The sequence below is a fragment of the Lolium perenne genome, chromosome 5 (assembly GCF_019359855.2).
Source record: "Lolium perenne isolate Kyuss_39 chromosome 5, Kyuss_2.0, whole genome shotgun sequence".
NCBI classification, from domain to species: Eukaryota; Viridiplantae; Streptophyta; class Magnoliopsida; order Poales; family Poaceae; genus Lolium; species Lolium perenne.
The window spans coordinates 226,046,145-226,061,750 of NC_067248.2; the positions used below are offsets into that span (position 1 = coordinate 226,046,145).

Genomic DNA, 15,606 nt, shown 5'->3' on the forward strand with positions numbered 1-15,606 from the left:
CGGCCACAAGGACGGCAGCTGGGACTGCCGTGGTTCTGCGCCGGAGAGGCAGATCGGCGTTGTTGTCTCGTGAAGAACCCATTCACGGAATGGCGGTCGGGGAAAGGAGGGCCCTTCTGCAAAGTATACTGCGGCGTATAGTGCAACTATGGTTTCTGACCATAGTATTTGTGTTGATCAACAATGTATGAGGCATTTATTCCATTTTGTCTTGTGCATCAGACTTGTTGGTCTCACTTTCTTCCATTTTAATCATAGTAGGAATCGGATGAAGACCCCGATGCAAGCGAGCCTGGTGGGTAGAGAGGAGGGAGCAAAGGAGGAACCGGATGAAAACTACTTTGTATCTCGAAATTGTGAAATTTGTATGAATTAAGAGTTGTATGCAAAACATTTGACACTTGCCACTATATATGTATCTCGATCGGGCTGTAAGTAATGTGATGATGATGTCTACATTATATCTGGGCAATGTACATGCTATTTATATTATATCTGCATATTTTTGTATGTTGTTGTATATAACTTGTATATTGATGTCTATAACCTGTATATTGGTGTCTATAAACTGCATGTGTATAGCAGGCAGCACAAAATCGTGTATAATACAAACAAATTCTGTGGCACAATGAAAATAAATTCTGTGGCGCACTGGAGCACCCGTGCGCCACAGAAACCTTAATTTTGTGGCGCATGGATCGGTGCGCCAGAGAAACCTTATTTTTGTGGCGAAGTTTCTGTGGCGCAACCCTCATGCGCCACAGAATCCATTTTTGGTGCGCCACTGATGAGGCTTTTCCTACTAGTGATAAAATCAAATTAACAAGCAAGTGCTTCCTAAGGTTCGATTAAACCTAGATCTACTAGGGAAAAAGCTTATCATACTACAATCTATAATTTGGATCGAAGATATCACCATCTCACTTCGCCTTATCCCGGGGATGAAGTAATAGTCTACAAAATTGAACACAACAAAGCCCTGGATCGGATGATTTCTGAGCAGAATTCTATCTCATCAAATCAGACATGCTTGAGTTATTCAGTGCACTTCATGCTAGACAACTCGAATTATTTTGTCCAAACATCGGTGAGATTATTTTGTTGCCAAAGGTTAATGATGCAGAAAACATCCAACACTATAGGCATACCTGTCAAACTAAAGGAGAACTAGATTAAGGCAAGGTGACCCATTATCACACATGCTATTTAATATAGTGGCTGATATGTTAACCATTATAATAGACCATGCAAAAAAACAGCGGCCAAATTGAAGGGGTAGTTTGACACCTCGTGGATTGTGGACTATCTATACTTCAATATGCCAGCAATGCGATTCTTCTTATGGAACATCACCCTGAGAAAGGGAGAAATCTGAAATTAATATGATCATCTTTCGAGCAGCTCTCAGGTTCAAAAATAAATTTCCATAAAAGCATTTTTTTTTGCCTCGGTGAAGCCTAGGACGAGGCTGCCCTATATTTCGAACTGTTTGGTTGTGGGCATGGCCAGTTTTCTATCATGTATTTAGGCATTATGATACATTATCGGAGGCTCACAGACGCAAAACTAAAACAGGTCGAGGAAAGGCTACACAAATAGTTAACTAGTTGGAAAGGAAAACAATTATCTCTAGGACGAAGACGGGTTCTTATTAGTTCTGTGCTGAGTAACATGGTATTGCATATGAGTTCCTTCTTCCAAATAACGAAAGGAGTATTGCATCGATTAGATTATTTTTGATCGAGGTTATTTTGGCAAGGAGATAGCCAGAAAATGAAATATCGACCAGCTAAATGAAATGTTGTATGCCACCCCAAAGATCAAGGAGGACTTGGGATAATGACCTATAGGCCAAGAACCGAGCCCTCCTTGGTAAATGGTTATTTAAGCTTCTAACCGAAGAAGCGGTGTGGCAAATTCTTCTTGAAATACGTGCCTCACAGGTATTGTCTCAGGTTTATTGGAAACCCTGGGACTCGCACTTCTAGGCTGGCCTAATGACGACGAAGAAATATTTCTTTCCATATGACATATTCTTAATGAAGGATAGCTCGAAAATAAGGTTATGGGAGGGCAAATGGCTTGGTAATGCTATTCTCTGAGAATATTGTCCAGCTCTATACAATATTGTGCGCCACAAAAGCGAGACGATCGCTATGGTGTTGGAAACTTCACCACCCGAGTTAGAAGCATGGAATGCTTTGCTCCAACGTTTGGCTACGGTCCAACTGACTCAAGGGTCCGATGAGTTTTGTTGGAACCTTCACGAGAGTGGAAAATTCTTCGTGGTTTCTATGTACAAAGCTTTAATCCAGCCAAATGTGTCAGTTGCTAATAATAAAAGATATGCAAAATGAACACCCCACTTAAATTAAAGGTTTTTGCCGTGGTATCTTTATCAATGTGTAATACTTACTAAGTACAACCTTGCGAAACGTAATTGGCATAGAAGTAAGAAATGTGACTTCTCTCAACACAACGAGACTATCAAACATTTATCCTTCCAATGCAATTTTGCAAGATCTATATGGCCAGTCATCCAGATATGTTCTACCTTATGCCCACAACGTATTATTGCGATATTTTCAGCAACTGCCTAAATAATGTGGACAATAGGTTTAAATTACTCCCGTCCCAAAATTTAAGACGTGTAAGGATTAGTCAAAACTCAAAGTTTACTAGCTTTGACCAAATATTTTGGAAAAAGTATCTATGTCTACAATATTGTATCGATATTTAAAAAAAAACATTTTATGGTGAATCTACTGATATGATATTTATTCAGTATTATAAATGTTCATATTTTTGTATATAAACCATGGTCAAACTTAGAAAACGTTAACTTTTGACTAATTCTTAGGCGCCTTATATTTTGGGATGGAGGAGGTACTTATTAGGGTGGGAGCGTTTGGCGTTATTTGGTTGCTATAGCTATGTAGAAATGACAAGATTTTTAACAATAAGAATTCTTCTCTCATGTAGGTTATCTACCGGTGCACACATACAATCTATTTACGGTCGTCTCTACAATGTCTATGGAGCATTGCGATCTATTTATAGAGGTGTCTACACGATTGGAGGACACGTCGAGGGATATTCCTCAACTGCCTTGGGCGTTTATGCAGTTTCTATTGTGATTACTTGTACTAGTCGTCAGCCCGTGCACATTGCACGGGCTAGTCTACTTAAAATACAATTGTAAATAAATTACAGTTTTGTATACTACGTTATTATAAGAAAACCATCTATAACACGAACAAAGTAAATCTTGCTCACGGGTATAAGCAATTTTCTTCTTTGTCTTGTAGAACATAAGAAGTAGGAAATCTATACAAATCCATTTGAAGTATCATATTGCGTACACACAAAAGCTTATATGGCTTTTCAACTTGCAACTTGCAACCAAAAGAAGTGATATGCATTTCTCAAATGCTCATTGGTCAAATAACCTTTTTTAATTAAATATTGATACCAATCTCAGATATAGGAAGGAACCTAGTTAACGCTAAAGAAAAAAAAAATCACATGTAATTCGTGAAAAGGAGAATGGTGCTCAACGTATTTGAGGGCCTTTTATATGCCAAATTACATTGCAGTGTTATCCATGGACAATCATAGGGATTCTTGCCAATATATTACAGTGGGTTGAAATTTTCAAATGATATTTGCTGCAAGTTAATTATAAGGAAAATTTCTAGGTTCACAATTATACTAATCAAACAAGCCGGTCTTGAAAATTTTGAGGATTAGAATCGTCCAATATTACATTAAAGTTCATTTGGATCCACAGAGCTTAGTGCTTCTCGTAGACAGCCTGTTTAACGGCAAATGGTAGCACCGAAAGGAAATGCAGAAACTTTGTGAAATAGATACATAGAATACTCAAACTACGATGAAGTAGAGGTGAAGAATTTAATTATTGTTCATTCATACCGGGTATTATCATCCACGCACTTAAGAGACATGTAAATATATTTATTAGAAATATGGTATGAAGTATCTTGTAGGAATTCACATCGCAGCTCTCATCCTAATGCAGAATATATATCTGACAATGGCAGAGCTGTATTAGTGAAGTAATGTAAATCTAATCTAAGGCAAGATTAAAAATATAACATGTACAATCAGCATATATGACATCACAGCTCTGCATCCTAAGGCAGCACTACTGACAGTCATCGGAGTAAATGTAAATATCATGCCAGGCAAGTTTTGCAGAAAATAGATGTACACTCAATAGTCACTCTTTGCTTTGTTGGGTCAATATTTTGTATAGTGGTATGAAATTAATAAATATGTAAAACTGTAAGACATGCTTACTGAGTTTACAGTTAGATAAAAGAAGCAAGTCCACATGGCTATGGATCAATACAATCATATGGCTATACCATTTGAAATTTCTATATGCACCTCTTCAGAAACTTTTTCTCCAAAGAGACCCATCGTCTTAAAAAAATCAAAGCTAAAAATGGCTTTAAATTTTCTAGTACGTAAAAACAGGCAGGCGCCACTGTAATAATGTAAGGAATGGGCAGAACATAATTCCAGCATAATGTATAGAAAGCGATACATTATCGAAAGCATGGGTATGAATATTCTCACGCACCAAGTAGTGACATGAATTAAACGATCGCATATCTGAAAATAACTCAAATTAGGCGACCAAAACGATAGTAGAATATTCTCCCAATGTTCATGTTGAGGCTCCAAAGGAGCATCCGGCAAATACACATAAAGAGGGCAATACCCATATCCCGGTTGCATAGCATGAAACTGGGACTTCTCTTATATGTTAAGCTAATATAAGAAATCTCATTGTAAAATTAATTTCCTGCTTCAAAAGGCAATAGATAGAATTAGATGAAGGATCAATGCATAAACCTGACTTCAAGAGCAGATATCATGATCACTCCATCTTCCTTTCTAACTGAGTAGATAACCAATCACCCATCACGAAGCTGAGCAACAGCAACAAACTTCGGTCCTTATATGCATCTGAAAAATACAAACAAATATTCAGTAAAAGCAGTAAGTAACATCAGCAGTATTTTGAGCTTCTGCTGGAGCACTGCTTCTAAGCATTTGGAGAAAACTCAGTGCTGCAAAATTATCATAAGCAGGTTCTGTCGAGGTCGTCTCGTCTGTGTCTGCATGTCAAGCTGCCCGGCTGCCGCATACATGCTCGAGAACCTGCTTCTGTCGGGGTCGTTACGTACCATCCGGCTTCTGTCGGGGTCGTTACGTACCATCCGCACGTCAAGCTGCTACCACTGATGGGAGGATGGGTGCTGAGAGGATATAGGCAATCCACATGTAGTTCGAATCTTTCCTGAACTTTTCAGGTTTGGTCACCCCAAGCCGTATTATTGCAGCAAGATGAAGAGGACGTTGCTTCTAGGGAAGGTTCTGGGATTCAATTCGAACAGAGAAGAAGCTTTAAAATGTTGTGCTCTTGTGGATCCGAGCAAGGCATTCATCTTCTCACAAACCTGAAACTTTCTATCTAGTTCATCGTCATCTTCTTATTCAGAGAAGAAAGCCGATCCGACAGGGCAGTGGAGAGAGCGTTGATTACCTGAGATCAGCCAACGTCGCCGGAGCCAAGTATAGCGCCACCACTGGAAAACTGTGGAGGATGGCTGCCACCTCTGTGACGCTTTCGTGGACATGCATGATCAATACGATCCGGCTAGACTGTAGAACTGCATGCTCTAACCAATGCAACCAAAAGACCGATCTGATGTAAGAGATTAGGCAATGCATTTATACTTCAACACTCCCCCTCACGTGTGGCTCCCTCAGGCCTAAACGTGGACCGAAAGTGGGCTGCAATATTTTTATTTTATATTGCGCCAGCCGGGTCTTGAACTCAAGATCTCTTGGCTCTGATAACATGTAGAACTGCATGCTCTAACCAATGCAACCAAAAGACCGATCTGATGGAAGAGATTAGGCAATGCATTTATACTTCAACATAGACCATGGCAGGCAGAGGTGACTCTTCACGATGAACCAAGAACGTCCCAGCTAGATTGATTTACATGCGACCATTAGGGATTTTATCTCGTCCTCATCCAGGTGGCCAGGAGAAAAAAATGGACTGGAGCTCTTTCTTGCGTGGCTATTGCCTAGTACTAAAACTAATTACCGCAAGATTTATTTGCCCAGCTAGAGGATGAACATCGTTTAAACCAAGGACTTTTACATATGAAGGGTTATTTTGGTAGTCACGTCACCTTTTTTTCAGCACGTCCAGCAACTAACAACCTACTCTGTAACTTATTTTAATAGCATTTAAATGAAAGAGTTCAGATTCTAACCGTTTCGTTGGTCCTTATTTGTTTTCAAACTGTGCGATGGGATGGGATCAGAGCCTATCGTGACAAACAATTTATCGCATCCAACATAACTTTGTTTGGTACAGACTTGCGATTTATCCTAGCCGCAAAGTTTAGATCTAAAGGTTTAATTAATTCTAATGATGTGGATTAATGTGGAGGCTTTAACGGTGCCTTCAATTAGTAAATATAAGATAAGATATAAGATAGAGCTCTTTTACGGTGATTGGCACGGAACTTTGAATCCGTCTAATTTAATATAGGTTCCGTCTAATCTAATTTTTCGTGACCGTTCATTAAAACAACAAGTTGTAAACGTTAGGATGCTTTCATCCGAAACCGTGCGTACTAGCAGTCATTTGTATCCTATACAGATTAAAATAAATTGTCTCCAAAATCAAAATACTACGGCATCCCCATGCGGCCATGCCTCACCGCCGCCGTCCCCTAGCCTCGCTGCATCTAATCCCAGGCCACAAAGATCGATTCTTTTGACCTAGATACACAATTTGATGGTGGCTTTGCCAGGCCCGGTGGCGGAGCTCGATGGCCTAGTTGAAGGATCTGGGGACCTCGCCGCCTCCTTCCATGAGTGTTGCCTGCAAGGAATCGAGGAAGGGTTCGGTTGGAGGCAGGTCTCGATGCCTCCATGGCCACGCCGCCGGTGCGTCCCCTCCCTCCTTGTTCCCTCTCCGCAGCCCCCGCTGTCCGGCCGCCGCCTGATCTCGTCGACTCCATCCTCTCCAAGGTACAGAAGTTAGAATCGACCCCTACCTCCGAACTACCCAGTTAGTGCCATGTGCTCTGTCTAATCCTAGTCCGTTCTTGTTATCACCTTAGGGAGGGGATACATGGTCGAATTTGAAGCTACTTGCTATCTTATCCTAATTCATTCTTATTTTCCATTTTTCCGCTAGTACTAACATTATCTCCGGTGTAGAATAGGTTGTTTCTGGGATCTTTCGGTGCTTCTCCAAGAGAATAACTGAAGAATTTATGTTGAAATTGGTGCAAGATGCATGCAGCTCGATGCCCATAAGATGCCATATCTGAACCACCCTTAATAATTTTTTTGTCGCAATTATAGGTCAATTTCTATGCTTCCATTTTTAGTGTGATGTCTTAGCAATTAACATCATACTCTATACTGTAGTTCGGGCAATTGGAGTTCAGGAAATAACACCATAAAAGCACTACTTCCATCTACTCCATGATATTGTAGTCTGGAGTACTGATATATCTGCTTTGTATTGCGAGTTTCCAAGTTGTATGCTAGTTATTCAGAGCATTTGGTACATGTGACTAGTACTCCTGCATTCAGTGTTCAGTGGCCATGCTCTGTTTTGGTAACAAAATATTGAGTTGGTAACAAAATATGTAAACAATCTGCTCAACATTTTTAGCTTACCTTCAAGTTTGTCGATCCTGTGTAGCTATGCAATAATGGACAGCAAACTTCTGCATCTTTCTTGTGCATTGGTAGATTTATGAGCTGTACTCTCGTATCTTCAGCATGGCATGCCAAGAAATTGGTTTTGAACTTTGAATTGGCTGGCCCTTGATCAGCGTCATGAAGCAAACCTGTCCAGAAAATAAGCACACCTAATACATAGCACTTGGTGTTGAAAAGTGCTCCAACGATACAAATTAATTGGTACAAATAGGTTACTGTACTTCAAAGTTATCTAAAAAAGTACACAGGTTACAGCTGTACACACACAAATTACAGGCCCAAGCAGGTTATTATGTTGATGTTAGTTTGCTTCCTTGGGTTCGTCTACGTTCTTCCCAAATAAGGTTTGGACATGATGATGTTCCTGCACTATGCCAGTTTGCCAGCGTAGCCTGAACTGTTTCCTGCAAGATTTACATGAATTTCCTGCAACCTAGAGTCCAAACAGTGTCTTACTTTTTTCTCTCTTAATGAGATATTCCGTTTCCTTCTCGTTTGAAGAACTATGCAGTTTAAATTTGTAGGCCAACAACTTATACTGTGTGTTCTCTTTGGTTTGGTAGTGTCATTATATCAGTACTAATCAGCTAGACAACAAATCTGGTTTTTGCAGCTGAACTGTGCCCACTAGCTCATCACCACATTTACTAACTTATTTTACAGGTTATCCAACTCTCGGAACCTTCCTTCCCTGGTGTGCTAGAAGCTATTCATTCCGTGGTACATTGTCTAGCAGCTCGTGGCAGTGTCTGGTAACGTGAGGTCATTCTGTGGTGACAATTGTCATGTTCAGAATTGTGAAGCTTTTGTCGAGTCCGTTGTCGTCTCCCTGGGGGCATGGAAATGTTCTGGCTGTTCATATCGCCTGTGGTCGCATACGGGAAAGAGAAAGTCTGTGGACTATAGTACCTGAGCTCTTGTTCTCTGTCTTCACAAAAGCTTGTGGCAGTCGAGAGTTACCTGCGAGTGGCGGGTAGTACCTATGAAGTTACTAGGTGGTGTCTCCTTGTGATGAGCATATGTTCTGATAGTTTCTAGCAATCAACCTCTGTGACTCTTTTGTCATCTGTAAAATTTGGTTATCATAACCTCTGGTTGTATCAGACTGTATATAGTTGAATTACATTATCAGCTATCTCTGTATTGTAACTTGAAGTTTGTTCCGAGAAAGTTTCAATGCTACACCGAACACTTTGGTTGGTATCATCCCTTAAAATTGTGAAAAAACAGTTGAGTTGACTAGGTTTGTGTCACAATCCTTTAAAATTTCAGATCCAAATTTGATAGAGAAACTAAAAGGACTAATCTAGCTATGAATCAAAATTTTGTATTTTGACATCGCAGTGTGGATGGTTCGTCCAGTGAGAGAGAATGTGCGATGGTGGTTCGACGTTGCAGCCCGATTCCCACTCAAGTCTGGCGTGATAGACCTTTGGTTGCGATTATATTATACTAGGGTTGAATATCTGGCCCAAAAAAATGGACTACTGGGCAAAGCAATTAGTCACGATGGAACGGGAAAACTAAGGCATGTCCGTGATTTTAAGATGCTTATGATACTATTTGACCAATCAAAAGGACACCCTTCTTTTACAATTTTTATAAAATATATGAGAGGTTCCGGTCCTACAAATTTTGGTTCCGGTCCCACACTTTTGGTTCCGTCAGTTTGGTTCCGTCTATTTATCACCGTTAGATCATGGTTGATGGATGGTTATTAAAAATGCCAATCACAGTAAAACTTGTATATAAGATATAAGATTGGGCCTTTTTTTCTCTTTTTTTTTCATACTTTTGGTGTGGTACGTCTGTGTGCATTTTTGTTTTGAAAAGACCGGATGTAACATTTAAAATTTTAAACTAATAAAGTGATCTTTATCGAAAAAAATTTGTCATACGCATCAAAGGGGTCGGGCCCCTCACCATTTGAATCGTCTATCTCTACAGCCCTTCCACCTCGTGGTGGATGACAAATTTGCCAGCGGGTTACGTTCATGGCGTGGTGCACATTCGATATCAGTGGCGATCACTCACCCGAAGTAACCGGTGGACACCATGATCATTATCCAAGAAAGAGGCAAACGACATTGTTAATCTTAAGCAAAGATAAGTCAATTAATGGTTTTCCATGAGTTTCCATCGTTTCAGAATTCACGTAACCTGAATCGTCTCAACAGACTACAGGCCCGTGTCCGCGGTGCAGGGAGGCAGCGGCGTGCCGCACAGGCACATGTTCTGGTCGTAGCACGCCGGCCCGTGCAACTCCATGAACCTCCCCGCCGGGATCTCGCCGCAGAGGCCATTGTAGCTGACGTCGAAGTGGTCGAACCTGACGTCCCGCAGCGACTTGGCGACGCTCCCGTTGATCCTGTTGTGGCTGAGGTCAAGGTACCTGAGGTGGTGCGGGAACCTCACGTCGGTCATGTCGAACTCAAGCTCGTTCCACGACAGGTCCATCTTGGCCGCCGCCTTCGTCATGCCGAACAGGAAAGGCGACGGGTCGCCGGCGAGCCGGTTGCGGGAGAGGTCAAGGGTGTCTACGTCGGCATCGCCGAGGTCGGCCGGGATCTCTCCCGTGAGCCGGTTGTTGGCCAGGATCAGGAACCGGAAGCTCCCATGCAGCAGTCCCGGCGGGATGGCGCCCGTGAGCATGTTGCCGCTAAGGTCCAGGTACCGGAGCTCGGGGAGGCTGCTGAGGCAGGCGGGGATCGAGCCCGCGAGCTTGCCGTCGGCGATGACGATGGTGCGGAGGCTGGCGATGCGGGCGAGGAAGCCCGGCACCGGGCCGGAGATGGAGGTGCCGGCGATGTTGAGGTCCTCGAGGCGCGTGAGGTTGGCCAAGGAAGGAGGTATGGGGCCGGACAGGCCGCGGACGGACTGCACCTGGAGGATGACCAGCTCCGGAAGCTCGCCGAGCGCCGGTGGCACGGGCGCGCGGACGCCGTCGAGGGAGGAGAGCGCCAGCCCCGTTACGCGGCCGGCCGCGGAGCAGAAGACGGCGGGTGGCTCCCAGGCGCAGCAGTTGGTGGACGGGAGCCAGGACGATAGCTGGACCGGGTCGCCCAGCTGCGACTTGACCCTCAGCAGCGCGGCGCGATCATCGCCGTCGCAGTCCATTGCGGACGACGCAGGGACGTCGACGGTGCAATGCACCGTGAGCAACACCAGGCAGAGCAGTGCATGCCACGAGAAGAACGGCAGATCAGCCGCCATTGCCGCGCGCGAGAAACACAAATGCAGAAGCATTCTGCTTCTCGACTCTCGTGCATCAAATAAATACTCTCAGCACCCGATCGAGACAAGATCTATCTGGCTAGTACAGGCGAAGATTAGAGCTGGGGATTCCCTGGTGGCGGTTATGAGTTGAACGTACAAGCGGGAACGAGAACCGCGCCGAACCGTGCAGGATTCTCTCGGAGATGAGATGCCTGAACATGTGCCTCTCAACTTGGTCTCAAGGTACAGAGGTAGTTACCATCGGATTCAGATGGGATTTAACAGTACAAACAGAAAAGGTGCTCGAGTAGCTCAAACCGATCCAGCTGGACACACAGGCAGCACAATGACCTTGAATTATAACTGCATAGCTTAATCACAACCAGTGCAGTATTATTACACAACACAGACTGGGCAGTTCTGCTAGCTACGGAAATCACACTCTACATATAACATATGTGGGTGTCCCAGGCTTATCTGGGGCGTCCATTTTATACTTCAAGATCCATGCATCTAGTTGTGTACACTGCAAAGAAGACCTTTTAGTATATTTTCTCTTCACTATAAAAACACCTCAAATCTATCAATCATTTACAAAGAGATCCCTGTGCTGCTAGACCTTGCCGCATGATCAACATGAGATACAATAAATCAATCAGTACAGAATTAGTACAAATTAAATAAATCGATTAGTAACCCTCCGTCCATAAATAGATGTCAAAGATTTGTCTAAATTCGCACGTATCTATACACTAAATCGTGACTAGATACATTCAAATTTAGACAAACTTTTGGCATATATTTATGGACAGAGGTAGTACAAATTAGTTCGTCAGCCATTTTTCCACCATACCGTGCCTAAGAGCATCCCCACTCGTCTCCCCGACGAGGCCCCCGAGCGACGTTTTTTCCATCCGGAAGGCGAAATTCGGCCCAGTCGCACCCCCGGTTCCTCGTTTTCGTCCGGATTTGGCCCTTCATCCATCCGGCGAGCCCACGCCAACCCCGGTCCCCCGGGGATCTATCGGGGAGTCCGGACGAGTGAAAAGCGGGGAAGGGCCCGCTCTGTCGGTGACTGGACAAACGAATCCCACCGCCACCTCGCTCAAAATCTCCCCCACCCCTCGTATCTCTCTCGCCGCCGTCACCACCCCGCCGGCTTGTTGCCCAGATTCCGCCGCCCCTCCTCCCCCACCTGCCTATATTCCGCTGTCTTTCGACGACGGCCTATCTGGCTGCTCCTCCGCCGGCCTGTTTTTCGACGACGGCCTACTCCTCGTCGTTTGCGGCTCGGGTTGCCTCGACCACGCCCGTCAGGTGTTCGTCCATTTGCCTCGCCGGCCATGGACCCGGACGAAGAGGAGGAGCAGATGTTCGTCGAGCTTATGCGAGAAGAGATGGCAGCCGCTGCCCAAGACGAGGAGCACATGCTGATCCTCGGTTGCTTATCAAGCATGTACACCGGGGTGGCAACTGGTCGACGTGGTGGGTCGGCACCAGGTCGCCGGAAGTGCAAGCCGAGACAGAGAATGGAGGGCTACTGCATGTTGTACGCCGTCTACTTCGCCGACAATCCATTGCACGGTGAGACTGTTTTCAGGCGTCGTTTCAGGATGAGCAGAAAGCTATTTCTGCAAATTGTGTATGCCATCCGAGACTTTGACCCCTACTTCAGATGCAAAGCGGATTGCACTGGCTTGGTTGGATTTTTGTCACTTCAGAAGTGCATAGTGGCTATGAGGATGCTGGCGTATGGAGCTTCCGGCAATGGTGCAGATGACTATCTTCGGATGGCGGAGTCCACCGCCCTTGATTGTTTCTACCGGTTCTGCAGGGCCATCATAGCAGTGTTCGGGGACTTTTACTTGAGATCACCCACTGTCGAAGACACTCAGAGGATCCTTGCAACAAATGAAGCTAGGGGTTTTCCAGGGATGCTTGGAAGCATTGACTGCATGCATTGGAAATGGAAGAACTGTCCGTTCGCGTGGCAGGGAATGTACAAGGGTCACAATGAAGGAGATATGCCCTAGAGGCAATAATAAAGTGGTTATTATTTATATCTTTATGTTTATGATAAATGTTTATATATCATGCTAGAATTGTATTAACCGAAACATTAGTACATGTGTGATATGTAGACAAACAAGAAGTCCCTAGTATGCCTCTTAAACTAGCTTGTTGATTAATGGATGATTAGTTTCATAATCATGAACATTGGATGTTATTAATAACAAGGTTATGTCATTGTGTGAATGATATAATGGACACACCCAATTAAGCGTAGCATAAGATCTCGTCATTAAGTTATTTGCTATAAGCTTTCGATACATAGTTACCTAGTCCTTATGACCATGAGATCATGTAAATCACTTATACCGGAAAGGTACTTTGATTACACCAAACACCACTGCGTAAATGGGTGGCTATAAAGGTGGGATTAAGTATCCGGAAAGTATGAGTTGAGGCATATGGATCAACAGTGGGATTTGTCCATCCCGATGACGGATAGATATACTCTGGGCCCTCTCGGTGGAATGTCGTCTAATGTCTTGCAAGCATATGAAAGAGTTCATAAGAGACCACATACCACGGTACGAGTAAAGAGTACTTGTCAGGAGACGAGGTTGAACAAGGTATAGAGTGATACCGAAGATCAAACCTCGGACAAGTAAAATATCGTGAGACAAAGGGAATTGGTAATGTATGTGAATGGTTCATTCGATCACTAAAGTCATCGTTGAATATGTGGGAGCCATTATGGATCTCCAGATCCCGCTATTGGTTATTGGTCGGAGTGAGTACTCAACCATGTCCGCATAGTTCTCGAACCGTAGGGTGACACACTTAAAGTTGGATGTTGAAATGGTAGTTCTTGAATTATGGAATGGAGTTCGAATATTTGTTCGGAGTCCCGGATGAGATCCCGGACATCACGAGGAGTTCCGAAATGGTCCGGAGAATAAGATTCATATATAGGATGTCATTTTATGTGAAATAAAATGTCGCGGAAGGTTCTATGGAAGGTTCTAGAAGGTTCTAGAAAAGTCCGGAAGAAACCACCAAGGAAGGTGGAGTCCACAAGGGACTCCACCTCCATGGCCGGCCAGCCCTAGTGGGGGTGGAGTCCCAAGTGGACTCCACCATAGGGGGCCGGCCACCCCCCACATGGGAGGTGGGAATCCCACCTTTGGGTGGGAGTCCTAGTTGGGCTAGGTTTGCCCCCTCCTATGGAAGGTTTTGGTTTCGGGTCTTATTCGAAGACTTGGACACCAACACTTGGGATCCACCTATATAATGAGGGGCCAAGGGAGGGGGCCGGCCACCCCAAGACCATAGCTTGGCCGCCCCCCTTGAGTGGCCGGCCACCCCCTCCCAAACCCTAGCTTTGCTCCTCCACTTCATATTTCCCGCGTAGCTTAGCGAAGCTCCGCCGGACTTCTACACCGCCACCGACACCACGCCGTCGTGCTGTCGGATTCAAGAGGAGCTACTACTTCCGCTGCCCGCTGGAACGGGGAGGTGGACGTCGTCTTCATCAACAACCGAACGTGTGACCGAGTACGGAGGTGCTGCCCGTTCGTGGCGCCGGAACCGATCGTGATCAAGATCTTCTACGCGCTTTTGCAAGCGGCAAGTGATCGTCTACCGCAGCAACAAGAGCCTCATCTTGTAGGCTTTGGAATCTCCATAAGGGTGAGACTCGATACCCCCTCGTTGCTACCGTCTTCTAGATTGCATCTTGGCTTGGATTGCGTGTTCGCGGTAGGAAATTTTTTTTGTTTTCTATGCAACGTTATCCTACAGTGGTATCAGAGCCGTGTCTATGCATAGATGGTTGCACGAGTAGAACACAATGGTTTGTGGGCGTTGATGCTCTTGTTATCTTTAGTTTGAGTACTTTGCATCTTTATGGCATAGTGGGATGAAGCGGCTCGGACTAACTTTACATGACCGCGTTCATGAGACTTGTTCCTCGTTCGACATGCAACTTGTATTGCATAAGAGGCTTTGCGGGTGTCTGTCTCTCCTACTATAGTGAAGATTCAATTTACTCTTCTATTGACAACATTAGTATCACCGTTGTGGTTCATGTTCGTAGGTAGATTAGATCTCTCTCGAAAACCCTAAACCACGTAAAATATGCAAACCAAATTAGAGACGTCTAACTTGTTTTTGCAGGGTTTGGTGATGTGATATGGCCATAATGTGATGATGAATATGTATGAGATGATCATTATTGTATTGTGGCAACCGGCAGGAGCCTTATGGTTGTCTTTAATTTTCATGTTGAGTAGTATTTCAAAGTAGTTGTAATAGTTGCTACATGAGGTGAACAACCATGAAGACGGCGTCATGAACCTTGATGCTACGCCGACGATGATGGAGATCATGCCCGTTGATGATGGAGATCATGTCCGTGCTTTGATGATGAAGATCGAAGGCGCAAAGACTAAAGGGCCATATCATATCACATATGAATTGCATGTGATGTTAATCCTTTATGCATCTTATTTTGCTTAGATCGCGACGGTAGCATTATAAGATGATCCCTCACATTAATATCAAGATAATAAAGTGTTCTTCCCTCGTATGCAC

The 15,606-nt window shown here is 44.1% G+C and overlaps 1 protein-coding gene and 1 long non-coding RNA gene across 2 annotated transcripts; one reads left to right on the plus strand and one right to left on the minus strand.

Annotated features, from left to right (window-relative positions):
• Positions 1-6,700: 6,700 nt before the first annotated feature.
• On the plus strand, positions 6,701-8,997 carry LOC127302113 (uncharacterized). Its single transcript, XR_007852651.2, has 2 exons — positions 6,701-7,086; positions 8,455-8,997. It is a non-coding gene; the product is annotated as an uncharacterized lncRNA (long non-coding RNA).
• A 972-nt stretch (positions 8,998-9,969) lies between these two features.
• LOC127304149 (polygalacturonase inhibitor 1-like) lies at positions 9,970-11,004 on the minus strand. The gene has a single exon (XM_051334850.1). The coding sequence runs from the start codon at positions 11,002-11,004 to the stop codon at positions 9,970-9,972; it is 1,035 nt and encodes a 344-aa protein (XP_051190810.1).
• Positions 11,005-15,606: the final 4,602 nt, after the last annotated feature.